The sequence below is a fragment of the Zootoca vivipara genome, chromosome 7 (assembly GCF_965207765.1).
Source record: "Zootoca vivipara chromosome 7, rZooViv2.hap1.1, whole genome shotgun sequence".
Lineage (NCBI taxonomy): Eukaryota > Metazoa > Chordata > Lepidosauria > Squamata > Lacertidae > Zootoca > Zootoca vivipara.
In genome coordinates, this window is record NC_142590.1 from 52,454,838 (window position 1) to 52,471,286 (window position 16,449).

Consider the following 16,449-nt stretch of genomic DNA (forward strand, 5'->3'; position numbering starts at 1 on the left):
TTGTGTTGTGCACTCTGTGCTCTTCAGCTATCTCAGCATTTTGGAAAGTGCACCTGCTTCCCAAGTAGAAAGCAAATACAGAGTTTTTGCTGCCTTCTGGAGTGTTGTTGTGCTTGTGGGCTCTTGCTTTCTCCCTTCCACTCAGTGCTACTTGGCAGTGAGGTAGAAGGCACAGACACAGATGATGCACGTGGGTGTCTATCTGCTGTGACTTATGCAGGGGGTCAAATGTGTAAATGAGCCGAGAGCAGAATCTTTGATGGCAGAAGGTTCCATGACAGTTGAAGGTGCTCATTGGGGGAAGACTTGAGGCCATGGAGTTTCTGGTTGCTATCAGTGACAAGTATATTCTTGGCAGGAGAAGTTCTTTACCCAACATTCAGAAGAGCAAAGCGGACGGATGTGAGGTGATGATTTTATGTTGGCAGAAGGAATCTTTTAGTAAGATACGTGCAGAGTTGAAATGACAGTTAAGAGCATCTACGGACTCTCGCTATGAGCACATTAGCTTAGCTCTCTTGTCTTGAGGTGTGTGGGACCAGAATATTGGAAGAAGAAGAAAATAAGGTGTCTGCCTGATTCTTTTCTTTTCTTTGCTCCTGTAGTTTAAGAGATCAAGCAGTGAAAGGATAAAGTGAAGCTTTTACTCCTTGCTGCTTCAAAAGTTTTATGAGAAGAATATATTTGAGAATCTACCGTAACTTTACAGTTTTTATATATGGCAAAACTGCAATTTGAAACAGTTGGTTCAGAGCACTGTCATAATATAGCTACCTCTGTAAAGAGAGCATACAGTACGTGGGTTGCTGAACATTTTGATGAGCTTTGTGCTGCTTTAAGGATAAACATTTCTGTGTTTTTGTACATGTACACCACTGCATTACACGTACGGTTCTCCCAATACAGAGAACAAACTCTTGTACCTTTCCTGCAGATCTGCAAATACCGTAATTCATTTTAAAATTCTAGAAGATAACATGTACAGTATATGCTGTTACGTGTGCTTGCTCTCAGTGGGAGATCTGTCCACACAGCAAAACCAGCTGATCTCTGTGCGCTCTCTCTCCCAGGGAAACTCCGGGCATCCATCAGTCTGTTAATTGCACTAATTAGAGAGTGTGGAGGTGTTAATTGGAAAACCCTGGTATTGTGCCTGTTTAAGGGAAGAAAACGTCAATAAAAATTAATTGATGACTTGGCATGGCATGCGCACTTCACAGGTTAGGAGAGAGTCAAAAGATGTCAAGACAAATGTTACTGCTCAGATTAAGCAATTGTTAATTAAAAAGCAGCAGTAATTAATATGCCTATGTGCCATATGGTATTGGGTCTCTCTTTACTCCTGTTGCCTGTCTCTTTCATCTACCTCTTTCCCTAACCTTCTTTCACTGCCAAATAAAAGGTGTACTTTGAAACAAACAAATACAGAAAGTGAAATCAGTGGACAATTGTTGAATGAAATTATTTTGATTCCAGACAAAAAGAACCACAATTAGTTATCCAGTCACACTAATTAATCATTGAAGGGTGAATGTCTGACCTTCCTGCTCTTTATATTTGTGCATGTACTTGTATGTGGCATTGTTGCTCGTATTACCTCTCCCAGAAAGACTGAAAACCCACCACTGCTCATCTGTATCTTTTATGCTTATTTATTAATTTAAATTTAAAAATTGCTTGACACCGAGACTAGGCTTTAACTGCAAACAGGCCCTTTCAAACTACACTAAAAATCTAGTCAGTTGGTAGTTCTTAATGGCTGCCATTTTGATACACCATATACACACACTTGTCGAGATTTCCATGGGTGGTGATTTGTGATAGCTCATGCCAGAAAGACTGACTAAATTGTTGGGCTTGTACTTCTCGATTGTACCCACATGCCTTCTTCTGAATGCAGGTAAAATGGTGTAGCTTGCCATAGCAGTTGCTGAGAGAAATTTGTGTGTTTGTGTTTGTACTATAGGATCCATTTCTAGTTTTGGCAATTTCTAGTTTGGTGATTTTTTCAGTCTCCTGTCAAGGTTTCTAAGAAGTTAGCAACAAATCCCCCTGATATTCATGCTGGAAAAATTATTGCCAGGCTTAACACTCCTTCAATCCTTTACTGATAGTGTCGTCTTGCTCATCTCCCAGTACTACATACTGGTAATGTTGTAAGTGTACTAACAAATGGGCAAAAGCATTGTGGTTGTGAAGTAGAAGATAGTATTCTATTATTCACCATGTGCAGAAAAGTGGAATTAACATCAGTGGAATAGGTACTTGACTTTATTCTAAGTCTGTATCTGAAGACATGAGCTGATGTTAGGGTCAGTTTGTTACTCACTGCCATGATTATTATTTGTCTCAATTGTGTGACATTACTAGGAGTGCAATTCTATTCATGTCTACTGAGAAGTAACTGAGTTAATAGGGCTTAGTCCCAAGTAAATGGGTACAGAATTGCAGCCTAAATTTTTGCCATTGTCTAGCTCAGACATCACATTCAGAGTGTGATTCGAAGGTTGGAAATAGACCATGGCTTCACTCCTTCCATCTAATGCAGTGGTTCTCTCCTCCATTTCCTGGTTGTTCTAAGCATGATTTTAGAATCTGGCAACTATAGTTTGCTTGATCTGGATGCCATGACAAGCTATAGTTAGAACAAATCAGGAAACTGAGGAGGAAATCAGTGTCATGTTGCTAATCCTTCCAAATTGCCGTTTAGAGGATTGTCAGAACTGAGGTCTTCCCACAGGCATTGGTTGGCCATTGTTGAGAGTACAGGATACTGGACTAGATGGGCCTAATCCAACAGGCTCTTATGTTCTTATGAGGCTATAGCCAGGGTTGTGGTCTGAAGGCATGCGATTCAACAGACTTGTTGCCTTGAAGCAGGTCTGGGTGTTCTCAACATGTAGATTAGGGTTACTATCTGGGAATTCTTTGGGCTCTTCCAGACAACCTATTTATTGATCATTCTTCCTGATTTGCTTTCGCAGGAGTTACATTGTATCTGGGGGTTCTGTTTTGTTTGGGGGGAGGTCATACAACAATGAGCATTCATCCTGATTGGCTTGTGGTGTTGGTGTATTCATACATCTTTGCAGTGACCATTTGTTCATGCCACACTTTTCAATGCATTTCCCTGTCACTTCCCTAACCACAAAAGTCAGTTTCTTTTTTAAAGTTGATTTGTTGTGGTGGGATGATAAAGCACTTTAATCTACTTTAATTGCACAAACCTAAATTTCTTGGTATGTACTTGAATCCTTCGTGCAAAATACTGACAGTCTGGAGGTGCTATTGATATGCCATTTTGAGCTCTGTGAAAGAAAAGTGAGCTATAAGTGTAGTAATAATATGTAGGCTCAAAGTGTACACATCATGTGCAATCGCATCTGTCACGCTGCTCCATGCATCTGTTTAAAATGTGTCAGTCAAGCTGCATGCTCTGTGATGTATGCTCTTAAACGATTGCCCACAAAGCAGCCCTTAGACTCGTTAGGGCAGGAGACACAGGCCTTGCTTGAGCTATAGTTGTCCAAATAGCACTGGAAACCTAATGTCTTTAAAAGTCATAATTTAAAACTTTTTCCAAATCATTGTGTGTTAAAAAGTCATAACCTGAGGGTTTGTTACACTTCCCTGGGTCTAGCACCACTTTTAGGGTTGCATGTCAAGTTTTTATTGGCAAACCTGAGATGTGGGAATATGACTGCTCTTTCCCTTTGCTTACTCTAGCTGCATTTTTTAAAAAGTTGCTGGCATATATCAGTAGAGGGTTAACTATCTGACACAGTCCTCTAAAACTGTAAACAGCATTCTGTCCCTAACACTTTGTGGAGTAAACTCTCATTTATCTAGGAACACACCCCCCCCCCCGTTTTGTTGAAAATTGATTCTATTTCTCTCAAACACCTCCCCCCAATGCAGCGAAAAATTGAGGATTAATATTAAGAGTGGGGAAAACAGTAAAAAGGGCACACAAAAAACACAAACACCCCACCAAGAAAAGACATATATGTTGGGAATGTTGATAGTTTTGCAAACTGGTGGGAGTTTGATTTTGATAAAATTACATCACTTGCCTAGATCTTACACACCTGGTTTACAAGTTGTGGATCACAGGAATGTTTGGGTGTCATGTGGCATGGGCTCATTGGAATGTTACTGTTCTTCAGAGTACAGAAATGCTTAGCCATTTTCTGGCATGGCTGGTGACAGTAGAACTTTAAAGTTCAATACAGTGTTTGGCCCATTGGAGCTCCCATTGGAGCTTCAATGAACATGTTCTGTGCAAGTGTTGTACGTGGTGTGGTCATCAGGATATGCTTCTAGACCTATGGGGGAGCATAAATATTTTCTACTTCAAGACTTCCAGAGCTCTTATATTCTAGTATTTCTGTGGGCATTTTTATGGACGATAAGGGAACAAATGCTTTCCTAAAATGCTTAGAAGTCCCTATAAACTGTGGGCTCTTGAATATTTATTACTAAAATATGGAACACGAACCTGTTTAACTTTAAAATACTTTATCTCATCATGAAACTCTCTTCCCATATCATAGTGGGTTGGAGCTTTGAAGCCTTATGCAAACATATATCACCCTCTGTGATAGATAGGAACATAGGAAGTTGACTTATTTATCCATCTAGCTCAATATTGTCGGCTGACTGGCAGTGGCTCTCCAGAGTCTCAGGCAGAGAGAGGTCTTTCACATCACTTGCTACCTGATCCCTTTAAAAACCAAACCAAACCAGGAGATGTCAGGGATTCAGCCGAGGACCTTCTGCACACATAGCTTGTGTTCTACCGCTGAACTGTGGTCCCTTCCCAAATCTATAGTACAGTATTTCTTCATTGTTCAGTTCTTGGTGTGTTTGGGATTTCTCAGTGCCTTTGACTTGTTTTCCTTTTCCATCTCTCCCAATAGCAGTTTTCAGACAGGTAGGACTCCGAATTAAATCAGTACCCAGTGCATTTGCTTGGGGCATCAAGGGGGAAGAGATAAAGATAGACTGGGATTTTGTTCTGCAGCAATTGTTTCAATTTTTTGCCCTTGATGGTGCTCTAACTGGACACCACTACTAACCACGCTGCCTTCCCAAACCATCACATGCAAATCCCAGGGTTAAGGCATTTTCATACATGGCACTAAAAGTACCTTGCCTTTTTTCTATATATGTATTCATATAAATGCTGTTGATGTGGGTAGAGGGAGAAGTAAACCATTTTAAACCATCCCAAGTTTGCTCTTCATTCAAATATTGTCAGAGGAGCATAGGATGCAGACAAGGGAAAGCAGGAACCATGCTGTATCACAGCACCTGTAACACATCATGTGTGAATACTTCATGTGTTGCCCAATAAAACGTTAGTTGATGGTATGCATATGAATCAACTAATTGCATGTACATATGGATGGATGAATACTTTTGAGGAAGAAAAGACTACTTTGTTTCTATTATTAAAAGTTAGTTGTTTATATTTATTAGTCACTTCATGCAGTGAATCGCTAGGCAACATACAATACAATATAAACTTTCAAGCATACTATCAGTCAGTTAGATAATGTAAGCGTTTGTCATGGCAAGTACTCTCTTGGAAGAGATATTCCCTTCTGTATATGAAGTATCATGGTGTAGGTAAACACAATTCATAACTGCATGATTCATGTAGGTGTAAGCATGTTTTCTGTTACTTTTTTCATCTGTAAACATTTATTATCTGTACCTAGAAAACTAATATATACAGTTGACTTATCATGTCGCAACCCCAGAGTCGTCCATGACTGGACCTAATGGTCAGGGGTCCCTTTACCTTTTAAAAGTGTACCTAAGCTATGGAGAGAAGCTAGAAAAGAACTGTAGCTAAACAAAATGGGTCTGGTTAGAGCGCGATGCTGATAATGCCAAGGTTTGCAGGTTCGATCCCCCTTTGGGACTGATGCTTATTCCTGCATTGCAGGGTGTTGGTCTACATGATCCTCAGGGTCCCTTCTATGCAATTCTATGGTTCTACCCCACCCTGCCTCCTGACCAGTAATACAAACTTGTGATGTTTTGGAGCAGGCTGCATGTTTTTCTCTTGTCTTTTTTTCTTTAAGTGACTAGGATTGCCTGCTGAACAAAGATGTAATGGTGGGGAATGGCAAGTTGAAGGAGATTGATTCATGTTGTTTCTATGCGTCATGTATAAGATTAAAATCTACTTTTGTGTTCCCACGCTTGTAATAGCAAAGCCTATGCTGGCTAAAACGTTCATGTGATTTAAAAATGGTTCTCCTGCTTTTAATTCTCAATGTTTTTATCCTTGGGTAAAGAGGGAGAGGCTATAGCTCAGTGACAGAGCACGTGTATTGGATGCAGAAAGTCAGTTACCAGAATTACCAGGTGATGCTGGGAAATACTCTTGTCTGAAACCCTGGACAACCACTGCCAATCAGTGGAGACTGTACTGAGCTAGATGCGCCAATGGCAGAAGTGACTTGCCTAGTGGAGTGCAGCTTCTATGCTACCATTCTAGCCGATGGGTCTCTCTTGCTTACCCAGGAGGAGGAGGGTGTGAGGTGGCAGGGAGGTTTGTATGATGATTTGCTATACAGCAGCTTCTGGTGTTCGTATTAACTGCCTTCACATGTGCTCGCACAGTATTTATAAATTGAAACAAAACAATATACAACCATACTTTTTGCCCACCAGTGATCAAAATATTCTTTTTGAAACAAGATTCTGTAGCTGCTTTTATGGTTGTGCTGCTCTTTATGTTTGCTTTCGATGCTGTTTTTAGCTTCATAACTTTGTGTTTTTATGGTTTAATTAGGAATTTATTCTTACTTTTATTTTTATAAGCCATTTCAAGCAACTCCTTTTGTGGAGTGAAAAAGCAGGGTATAATTTTTCTACAGAATGAAAAAGCTTCAGAGGCACTGATCTGATGGAGGAAGTTGATAAATTGAAAGAAAATATAGCAGGAATATAAAAAGGGAAGGGAAAATGTAGGTAATACTGATAATGTAATACTGATAATGTATACAGCTAGGATTAATTTTTTTTAAAAAAAGTGTGGTTGAGATTTTGAAAACCAAGTTCTTTTTCACATTTTGAACAACTTATTTGCTGAAAATAGAGTTGGTGTCTCTGTGAAGTAGGAAGATGCATGTTGGAAAGCACTGTCAACAGCTTTGTATAGTTAGCATGTGACTAAAAGCTGAATTGTATCTCTGTTTTGCTTGCAAAATGTTCGTCATCTTTCCTGCTAACTTTGCAATTCCCACAGTCCAAGTTCAACAGCCTTTGCCTCAGAATGTTGTTTCTCCAATGTCCTACTATCATGTGTCCCAGTATCACTAGCCTGAAACATGTATATTTTCAACAAAACCAAAAATGCAGTAATCTCTGTGCCCTTGAATTCTCCTGCAGCTACAAGTATGTCATTGTGTGTGTGTGTGTGTGTGTGTGTGTGTGTGTGTGTTTGATAGTGTGAGGGACTACAGGAGAGAGTCGACAACTCCACATGGGAATTAATGTCATTCATACACCCTGCGGAAATGACTTTTGAAATGCATATAATCTCAAACATGCAAATGAGAAGCTTGCTTCACCCTGTTTAATATGAATGATCAGCTTCTGAATAGCTATTATTACACGCCACATTTCAGCAATTATGTTGTTCCCAGTTTGTCGGTCTATCGTGCCAAAAAAGGGGAGGGGGGAACCATGCATAGGAAAGAAAAGGTAGAAAAAAGAAATCTCCCTTTTTTGCTGCCCCTCTTCCACTTTGAAACTTGCTGACCGCTTAACTTGCTCCCAGTTAATGGTTTTTTTTGTTTTTGTTTTTGCTTCGCTTCTTTGCTGGCTTGGCAGCTTGTTTTCGTTGTCAAGAGACAAAATTAGAACAAGACACCCCAGTGTGTCTGTTGCATTTTAGCCATTTTGTTTTAGTCTTACGTTGATTGTAAATAGATTTATTAAGGTGAAATGTCACTACCCTATAGAATTGGGATAGCAAAACTCTGCTCATTGATCTTAACAGAATTGGTGTTACCAGTTTAAGATAATTGGTATTTCCTCCTTTACGCTAATATAACTATTTGTAGTATACTGCTATACACAGGGACGCGGGTGGTGCTGTGGGTTAAACTACAGAGCCTAGGGCTTGCCGATCAGAAGGTCGGCGGTTCGAATCCCCGCGACGGGGTGAGCTCCCGTTGCTCGGTCCCAGCTCCTGCCAACCTAGCAGTTCGAAAGCATGTCAAAGTGCAAGTAGATAAATAGGGGGGGAAGGTAAACAGTGTTTCCGTGTGCTGCTCTGGTTTGCCAGAAGCGGCTTTGTCTTGCTGGCTACATGACCTGGAAGCTATATATGCCAGCTCCCTCGACCAATAATGCGAGATGAGCGCCACAACCCCAGAGTCGGTCACGACTGGCCCTAATGGTCAGGGGTCCCTTTACCTTAGTATACTGCTAAAGTAATGTGAATCAATATTAGAATCTGCTTTCACTTTATATTTAAAACAAACTACTAGCTTCTCTGGTTGCAGAGGAAAGCTTGAAAACATGACAATAGTGCGTTCTTAACTATCTCAAATGGGAAATTTAGAAAAAGGAACCCTTTCTGTTTTCCAAAAAGAATTTTCTAAGAGGATCCCCTCCTGCCCTGCAAAAAATCTAGCATTTTATTAAAGTCAAGCAGATAACAGCTGCTGGGCCTATCCAATGCCAAACCTCACTGCAAATAATTCCTGCTGTCAGAGTACTAGGCAATTTACTAAGTAAGTAATCTAGAGCATCTCTCACTGGACATGTTACTGATTGTGCGTACAGCTAGGGGAAACAGTTACTCTAAATAAATGCAGTCAGAAGTGATGATTTTGAATGTATGAAGAATAAAAAACAGACTTTTTTTCTACTCCTCTTCCCCCCCTTTTCAACAAGTCTCTTCCTCCCCCCCCCTCTGTGTGTCTGTCTGTGTGATGTCAACTAATTATTGCCCAGCTCTGTAGGATGACATAATCTTTGTCTTCCTCCTTGTAGTTCTGAGTTTCTCGCTTTTTACAAACAGTCTCATAGAGACTTACAAAATATTAAAGTCCAGAACTTACCATACTTAATTCCATTTAGAGAAGTGAGTGGCCCAGTGCCAACCAGCATATCAGCAGAGCAACCCAGATACAGTACTCAGAAAAAGAGTGTTCTTAAAAGGAAAATGAGAAGATCAGGTCAAATGAATACATACCGTATTGCCATGGAACCCCCGTTTTCCCGATAGGCTCCTTAAAGTTGTTAAGAGGTCTACTGCCATCACTATTTCCTTTGGGATGGAAGGGGAAAGTCCTCTGATCCATATTACCCCATTAGGATTATTTAAGCTGTACAAGTGGCAAAATACCTAACAGGTTATAGGGTCATGAATGGGAAGAAATCAATCTTGCCTCTGAACTCTCCCTAATAGTGAATGTGGGTGGGGGAGGATTAACCTCCCCTATGCTCCCTTCCCCATGTTTGAACCTCAGTAAGTATTGTTTACTTTTGTGTGTGTAATTGTGTGTATGTAATTCCCCATAATTTTTATCCCACTCACAGTGACGTTTAGGACCACTACCTTCTTACTTGTTTAGCTTTTCTTAGACAGTTTCTGAGGCTGGAACAAAATACCCTCCACATCAGTAGTCTTTCCTGACTGAGGACCCACCCAAAACAATTTTCTTTTTTTTTTAAACCATGTATTTGTATGGTGGTACTGTGGCTGTTGTTGCAACCCACCTTAGATCAGGACATGACCTGTAATGAGTCCCGACTCAGCAGTTGAAGACCAGTTGAAAAAGCAGAGACGGCTTCTTTCCATTCCCACCCCCTTCATTTTAAAGAGGAAAAAAATCTTCAGCTGACATGGCTTCAAAGGTTTTAAAAACAAAATGGAACAAAAAGCTAGGCCTGCTGTATTGCTTCTCCCGCTATCATTCTGGTGGTGCTAATTTCAAATTTAGGCATATGGGCACATGATTTTTCAGCATGGTAATTTGTCCAACCTTGCATACCCACTCCTATCTATGGTAAAAATGTGGAAAGTCGCCCTTGACTATAAGGTGGGTTTAAAAGCAGAGCTGCTCTCTACTAGTTCCTTGCTTTGCCTATCTGGCGGCTTCTTTGAAGTTCGGGCTGGATTTTCAAAATAGATCTGGCTTTAGTTTGCTACGGATGCTTTCCTGGTGCCACTTTCCTGCTGGTTTACTGCAGTATGTGCTCTTGCTACTGTACACTTTGCACTTGAGCAGCAGTAATTCAATTTCACGTTGCTGTTTGTTTTCCTTTAGATGCTTAAAAGTAGTGTCACCCATACTCATATAGTGCAAGGGAATAGTAACCTGCAGTGAGAGGTTTTACATGAGAGGTTTTGGGGGCATTGTGGCTCTTGGTATTCTTTGTTATTTTTGTGTGCGGTGGTTCTCTAGGTTTCTCCTGTCTCTAGGGTGGATTTGCCCCCCCCCCCTTTAATGGTATGTCCCAGTTCCTATTGTATTGGCTGCTTCAGTTTTGACTAATGTCTGTGTTTTATTATCCCATTGTTTTGTTTATTTTTTGGGGGTATTTATTAATTGGCTTTCTTTTAGGCATTGAATCAAAGCTCTGCAGGCTTATTGTAGCTTGTTTTCATATTGCTTGGTTGTCTTCTGATACTGTACTTGTTTTTGTATGCTGTTTGTTGGTTTGGGCTTCCTTCTGAAAGGAAAAGTGGGGTATCGATACATGTTGAAATGAAAACACACAGCATAGCCGCTACTCTTTTTGAGCCTTGGAACAAAACAGAGCAAACAGCAGGAATATGCTTCTCACTAAAGTGTACAAAAGTTACGTTATGTTGAAGTTAAGATTGGAGTAAAGTGCTACTCTTTGAAAAAGGAAAGCTGCCTTCCATTTATTAACAGTAAAACGGAAATATTAGCATATCCTGCCCTGGTATTTGTTAACTCTTCAGCCCAAACCTGCAGGGATTGACAACCCACCATTCACTTATGTATTGAGTAGCCATTAAAATGTACACTGATTGCCTTAACACCGGGATGGGGGTTCTGTGACCCTCCATGTGCTGTTAGACTCCATCTCCAGTCAGCCCACGGCATCTTGGTCAGTGGTTAGCTGTGGTGGGTGTTGTAGTCCAAACACATCTGGAGGATCAGAGGTTCCCTATCCCTGGTTTAACAGATTTTATGTTCATGTAAAGGTGGAGTCCTTTAAGTTCTTGGGCTCTATGATCTCTCAAAAATTGAATTGGTCAGATACCATCAATATAATTATTAAAAAGTTACACCAGAGATTGTATTTCTTGCGACAACTAAGAAAATTTAATCTGCCCCAATAATCGCATTGCAGCGTAGTTGAAGCAGAATTCCAAGTTGATACTTGACCAATAAATTATTCTATTCTATTCTATTCTATTCTGACAAACTATAGAAAGCGAAAACTTTCATATTCATTGCAGTTTACATGTTAAGGTGAAGAAATGCTTTGGTTTTTAACAGCATTTTGTGAAAGATGGGGGGCAAGGGTCTTTTCAAAGACAAACATTTCCTGAAGTACCTCCTGCTTTTCTTAGGAAATCTTAGTTTATCCAGATGTGTTTGAGTTGACTGCATGGCTAGGTAGGAGACTTGGAAATATTAAATTGCTAACTCCCATCAACTCATGTGGGAAGTCGTTTGTTGTGCCATCATTTTCTTTTGAAATTGTTATGTTGATAAGCTCATTTAGAGTGCAGGAGCAACGTTTTATCTTCAGAGGTTTACTCTAGCTGACTTTATTCACTAGGCCATGCAAGACATCATAATCCATAATATGATCACAACAACAAAAATATAGTCAGTGGCTCATAAAATTTACTAGAGCTCGTGTTGTGGGAGTGAACCTGTTGAATTGGGCTTTAGCCCCCCCCTTTAGTCGTGGGAGTGCTTGTTTCCCACAATGTTTCAGGTAGGTGACAAACACTTTTTCCAAGGCCTCCTGTGATGCTTTTGACTTCTAAACTCTGTATGAGGGATTCTTTTTCTTCTTCTAGCGGTTTCTACTAAGGAGCTTCTCCAAATTCTATGCATTGGAGTAGGGCCAGAGCAAGTGTGTTATGAAAACTATTCCTAGCAGCTAAGCTATTTTAATTTCTATGAGAGTTTGACTTGGTAAAAAGGAGGACATATTAGTATGTCTACTGAAGACTTAGCTGTACTACACAACTTTGTGGGCACAGCTGTTCTCTGGCAAATGTCCCATTGGTTCCCGCTTTCTGGATGTCTTGGGGCATGTATACATGTGGGGTGGGGAGGAGTCTGTCGTGCTTAGATCATTGCAGTGCAGTGTTTGAAACTGATATGAAAGCCAGGCGCTAAATGACACCTTAAAACGAGGTTATGGGCGAAACAACTGAATGTCCAGGCGTGCTTTTTCTATAACAAGAATTCAAAGCTGAAAATGAATGAACTGCAGGTAGAATATTGTGTTTATTTTTCACATTGTCTAGTCCGTCCCCTGTCCACACCCCAAATATTCTTAAGAGGGTCTCTTCTCCAGTACCTGGAAGTGGGAGGCAGAAAAAAGTCCTCCGCCGCAGTTTTAATCTGAATCCTAGGCGCAGTACGGCGTCCAGAGCTCAGAAACTCCTTGCACTAATGAAATTCCTTGTTGTAAAATGCGGCTAGAACAATGGGAGTTTTGAACGTTGTTGCAGTGTGAACAACGTTGTGCAGAGTGATGCCTTCCAGTATAGCATAGATAGTAGCTTCAGCTCAAATTTATGCTGTTGTAATAGTACTACTTTGCTTCTGCAGGTGCTGCTAGCAAGTCATGATGGTTGAATCTGCCTCGGAGACAATACGTTCTACTCCCTCCAGTCAGAATGGGGTCAGCAGCCTAAACAATCCAAATGATGGAGGAGGCGGTGGTGGATGTGGAAGAGAAGGAGGAGCCAGTGGAGAAACCAATGGAGAAATGAGCCCAGTGGAACTCTTGCATTTTCAGCAGCAGCAGGTACTGAGGATTTGATTCTTTCAGACTCTTGCTTACCTACCTTTTGAGTGCTTCCCTCAACCTGTTAGGAGCAGGTTGATCTAAAATGGATCCCAAACCCTTTCCTTGGTCTTTATACTACTCTGTGGTATAGTAGAATACAGAAAAAGGGGAATGGAAAGATAATAAGCCATGAATAGGGTAGTTTAATTGGTGGGAGAGGTTGTGCATAGTCTGCTGCTGTCAGTTCTTAGCCACATTTAGTAATCTTGCCTTCATAGACCTACTTCTATAAAATTCTGATTGGAATGAATATTCTTTTCGTGGAAGTGACTTTTTCATAGATGTGACTTCTTTAGGATTAGCATTTATGCCTAGGTATGTGCATACCTTAAATTAGCATTCCATCTTACTTTTACCAAAATGTTTGACTTAGTTTATGACAGATCCTTCTGTGTTCACACTCTGCTTCTTTTTCTCTATACCCCACACTCCCCATTCAGTGGCAGGATGTTCTTGGAGTCATGTGAACAGATTGGCACATGGCTGTTTTATATGCCAGTTTGTAACTTCAGGCATACTTAATCTTGTGGCCAAGCCTATTGGAACGTGCTCTTCTGAGTTTGAACCATCCTCCTTCAGTTGCGTACATACTTTACTGATACTGTTCATGTGTGTGTTTTCTATCTCCAGCTTTGCATGTAAGCCAGTGTAGTGCTGGCATTGTGTAGTACTAGCAGGCTTTTGGGGCAGCCCTATGAATCACATCTAATAATAATAATAATAATAATAATAATAATAATAATAAAATTTTATTTATACCCCGCCCTCCCCAGTGAAAACCGGGCTCAGGGCAGCTAACACCAATAAAATTACAATAAGACATAAAAGAAAAAGAAAATAATTAATTAAAATGCATATTAAAATACAATATTAAAATTTAAAATGCAGCCTCATATTAAGTAGTCCATAAATCCAAACCATGAGGGAGGAAAACACAGGGGTCAGACTGAATCCAACCAAACACTGCACTATCACCTGCCTTGAAAACTAACCAGCTGTTAACAATTGTTACCATGTCATTGTGGATTCTTTCTTCTCACACAAAGTCCTAAAGGTGATTTTGTGAGCTCACAGCAGTGTTACCCTTTGGAGCCGACTCAAATACACACATGGGTGCCACATTGTGAAGGCATTCCACATATTTGCTGTCTTTCCTTCAAATCAGGGATTAGGTAGTCCCAAATCAGAAGCACTAGCTACCCTGCTTGGCCAGGTATTTGGATGTAACAAAGAGTACATGCCACAGTTCACCTTTGGCATACTGTCTGTTTGCCCACGTTCACACAGTGTAGCTCTGTTTTGGTGGTCTTACTACATATGCTGCGTGTAAAGGAAAATAGGAACACATGCACTACAGGGATTTTTTGGTGTCCATTTCTTAGGCATGTATGTGCAGATAATTTTTATGTAGCATTTGCAGGTGTTTGTGTATGGATTTAAGTGCTTACAATTTACCGTACCTTTCAAAACAAACTTAAGAGAAAACTTTAGGAACCTCAGATACTAAATAAGGCAATGAGCCCAGACTCATACGGAGATCGCCTCTCGTCTAAGTTGTAAATTCCAGCGTGAAAGCTGTAAAAAATTGCTGTGTCTGATACTTTAGTAGTGAGCACTGTAAATCCATTACCTGAATAACAGCCGTTTCTCATGCAGTTAAGCCACTGTTCCCCTGATCTGAAGGGTAATCATGCATGTCATGCTTCTCAGAGTCACCCCCGCTGAATGAAAGAGACACAGTTCACCCCCTCCTTCAGAGGGGTGTGTGTGGCTGTAGTAAGGCTGTCTTCATGGTGCCTTGGGGCTTGGCACTGCAATTAGTTTAACAGTATTGTGGGCTCTAGTAAACAGATGTGTGCTCACTCATTACCCAGGTAAAGTATTATGCAGTACTCACTGAGTAGCATGAACCTGGTGCCGTTAGGCCTAAGCCACTGTGGGAATGTGTAAAAGCCATTGCTCCTGATTGAAAGCTATTGCTTTGTGAGGATGTACAATGCGTGTGTGGGACATTTACAGCCAAATTCTCAAGTAATGCATCCCCTCTGCCCCCAATGTGTGAGACTGCTTTTTTTTAATTAAAAAAACACACAACTTTTTGCATTGCAGTGGTTTTTCTATTGGGGGAGAGAAGGACACATGGACTCTGGACCAAATAAGCCTGTTGGGCTTGTTTTCCTGAAATAATGCCCCCCTGCCGTACACGTGATGCCATATGTGACATCGGTTGTGGTGCAAGGAGAGATGTGGCTAGATAGGCTGCACGACTGAATTCCCCATAGGGAGCTTGATTGCACAGGGCTTGCAAAGCGCTATGTGCAGCACTTCACAAGCTCCCAATGGACAGCTGACTATCAGGCATTTGAGCAGTGGTGCACAAAGCACTTTTCAAGCCCTGCGTTCAGTCCTGAGCATAGGACTGACACAGCCCCTTGTGCTACAGTTCCCAAGTGCCTTATAACCAGCTGGCTGACAGTCACTTGGGATGTTCCGTGCAAGGGACTTGATAGGTGAGCAGGACAACCCACCTGTCAATCATCTGACATCAATCAACAATGTGGGGGTTATAATACCGTGTGGTTTGGCTTGATGTAATATGTATGCCACTGTTTTGCGACTTGCCATGTGCCACAGTGTGGCAACTAATACTATATACCTACATTTTTGCTGCATTTGCTTGTCCAAAGGCAGATATGATATCCTGTCTTGCTCTGTGGCAGAACTCTCTTGAAGAGATGGCTGTGGAAAATGCTATACCACAATTGGTCAGCCATGTTGAGATTCCTGCATTGCCGGGGGGTTGGACTAGAAGACCCTTTGGGGTCCCTTCCGACATTACAGTTCTATGATTCTATGTGGACTTTTCTGAGATGAACTTGAGGAGGATCTTGCAGGAATCAAGTGGAGTATCTTGCAGGAATCAACTATCCTGAGTGCTCCCATATACCTGCCTTAGGGCAATATATATTTGCTTATATTTTTATAATTTACACACGTACACAACATTTAAGCTTTTTCAAGTACCCCAAGGGTCTGACCAAAAAGGACAAATTCCCACCTGCTGGAATTTAAATGAAGTTACTTGCCCCAGCTCCTTCCTGGGCACCTTCTACTGGAGGCAAGTCACTTCATAGTGGGATGTACCAATGAATAGTAGTAAAGGGGAGCAACTGTATTTCTTGTGCTCTTTTCTTCACCAGGAATGAAAGAGCTTAGTTGTGAAGTAACTGAAAAGAGGTTATTTTTTGGGGGGGGGAGAGAATCATTATCCCAAGTAACGTTTGCCTTTCTTCCATGCCCCTGCCCCCTCAGCACTGCATATAATTAACCTGTAGAATTCACCAGTGTGAGACGGTGTTTAAAGGCAAAGGAGACTTCTGAACGCATATGGCATCTGCAGTGACA

General features: G+C 41.0%; 1 protein-coding gene across 3 annotated transcripts in view; it reads left to right on the plus strand.

Annotated features, from left to right (window-relative positions):
• FOXP4 (forkhead box P4) overlaps nucleotides 1–16,449 on the plus strand; it is a 149,894-nt gene that overhangs the window by 31,815 nt on the left and 101,630 nt on the right. For all 3 annotated transcript variants that reach the window (XM_035123076.3, XM_035123078.3, XM_035123080.3), the window contains exon 2: nucleotides 12,804–13,002. In XM_035123076.3, the coding sequence (XP_034978967.1) occupies nucleotides 12,820–13,002 (183 nt within the window). In that variant the 5' untranslated portion in view covers nucleotides 12,804–12,819. The remainder of the gene's footprint in view (nucleotides 1–12,803; nucleotides 13,003–16,449) is intronic.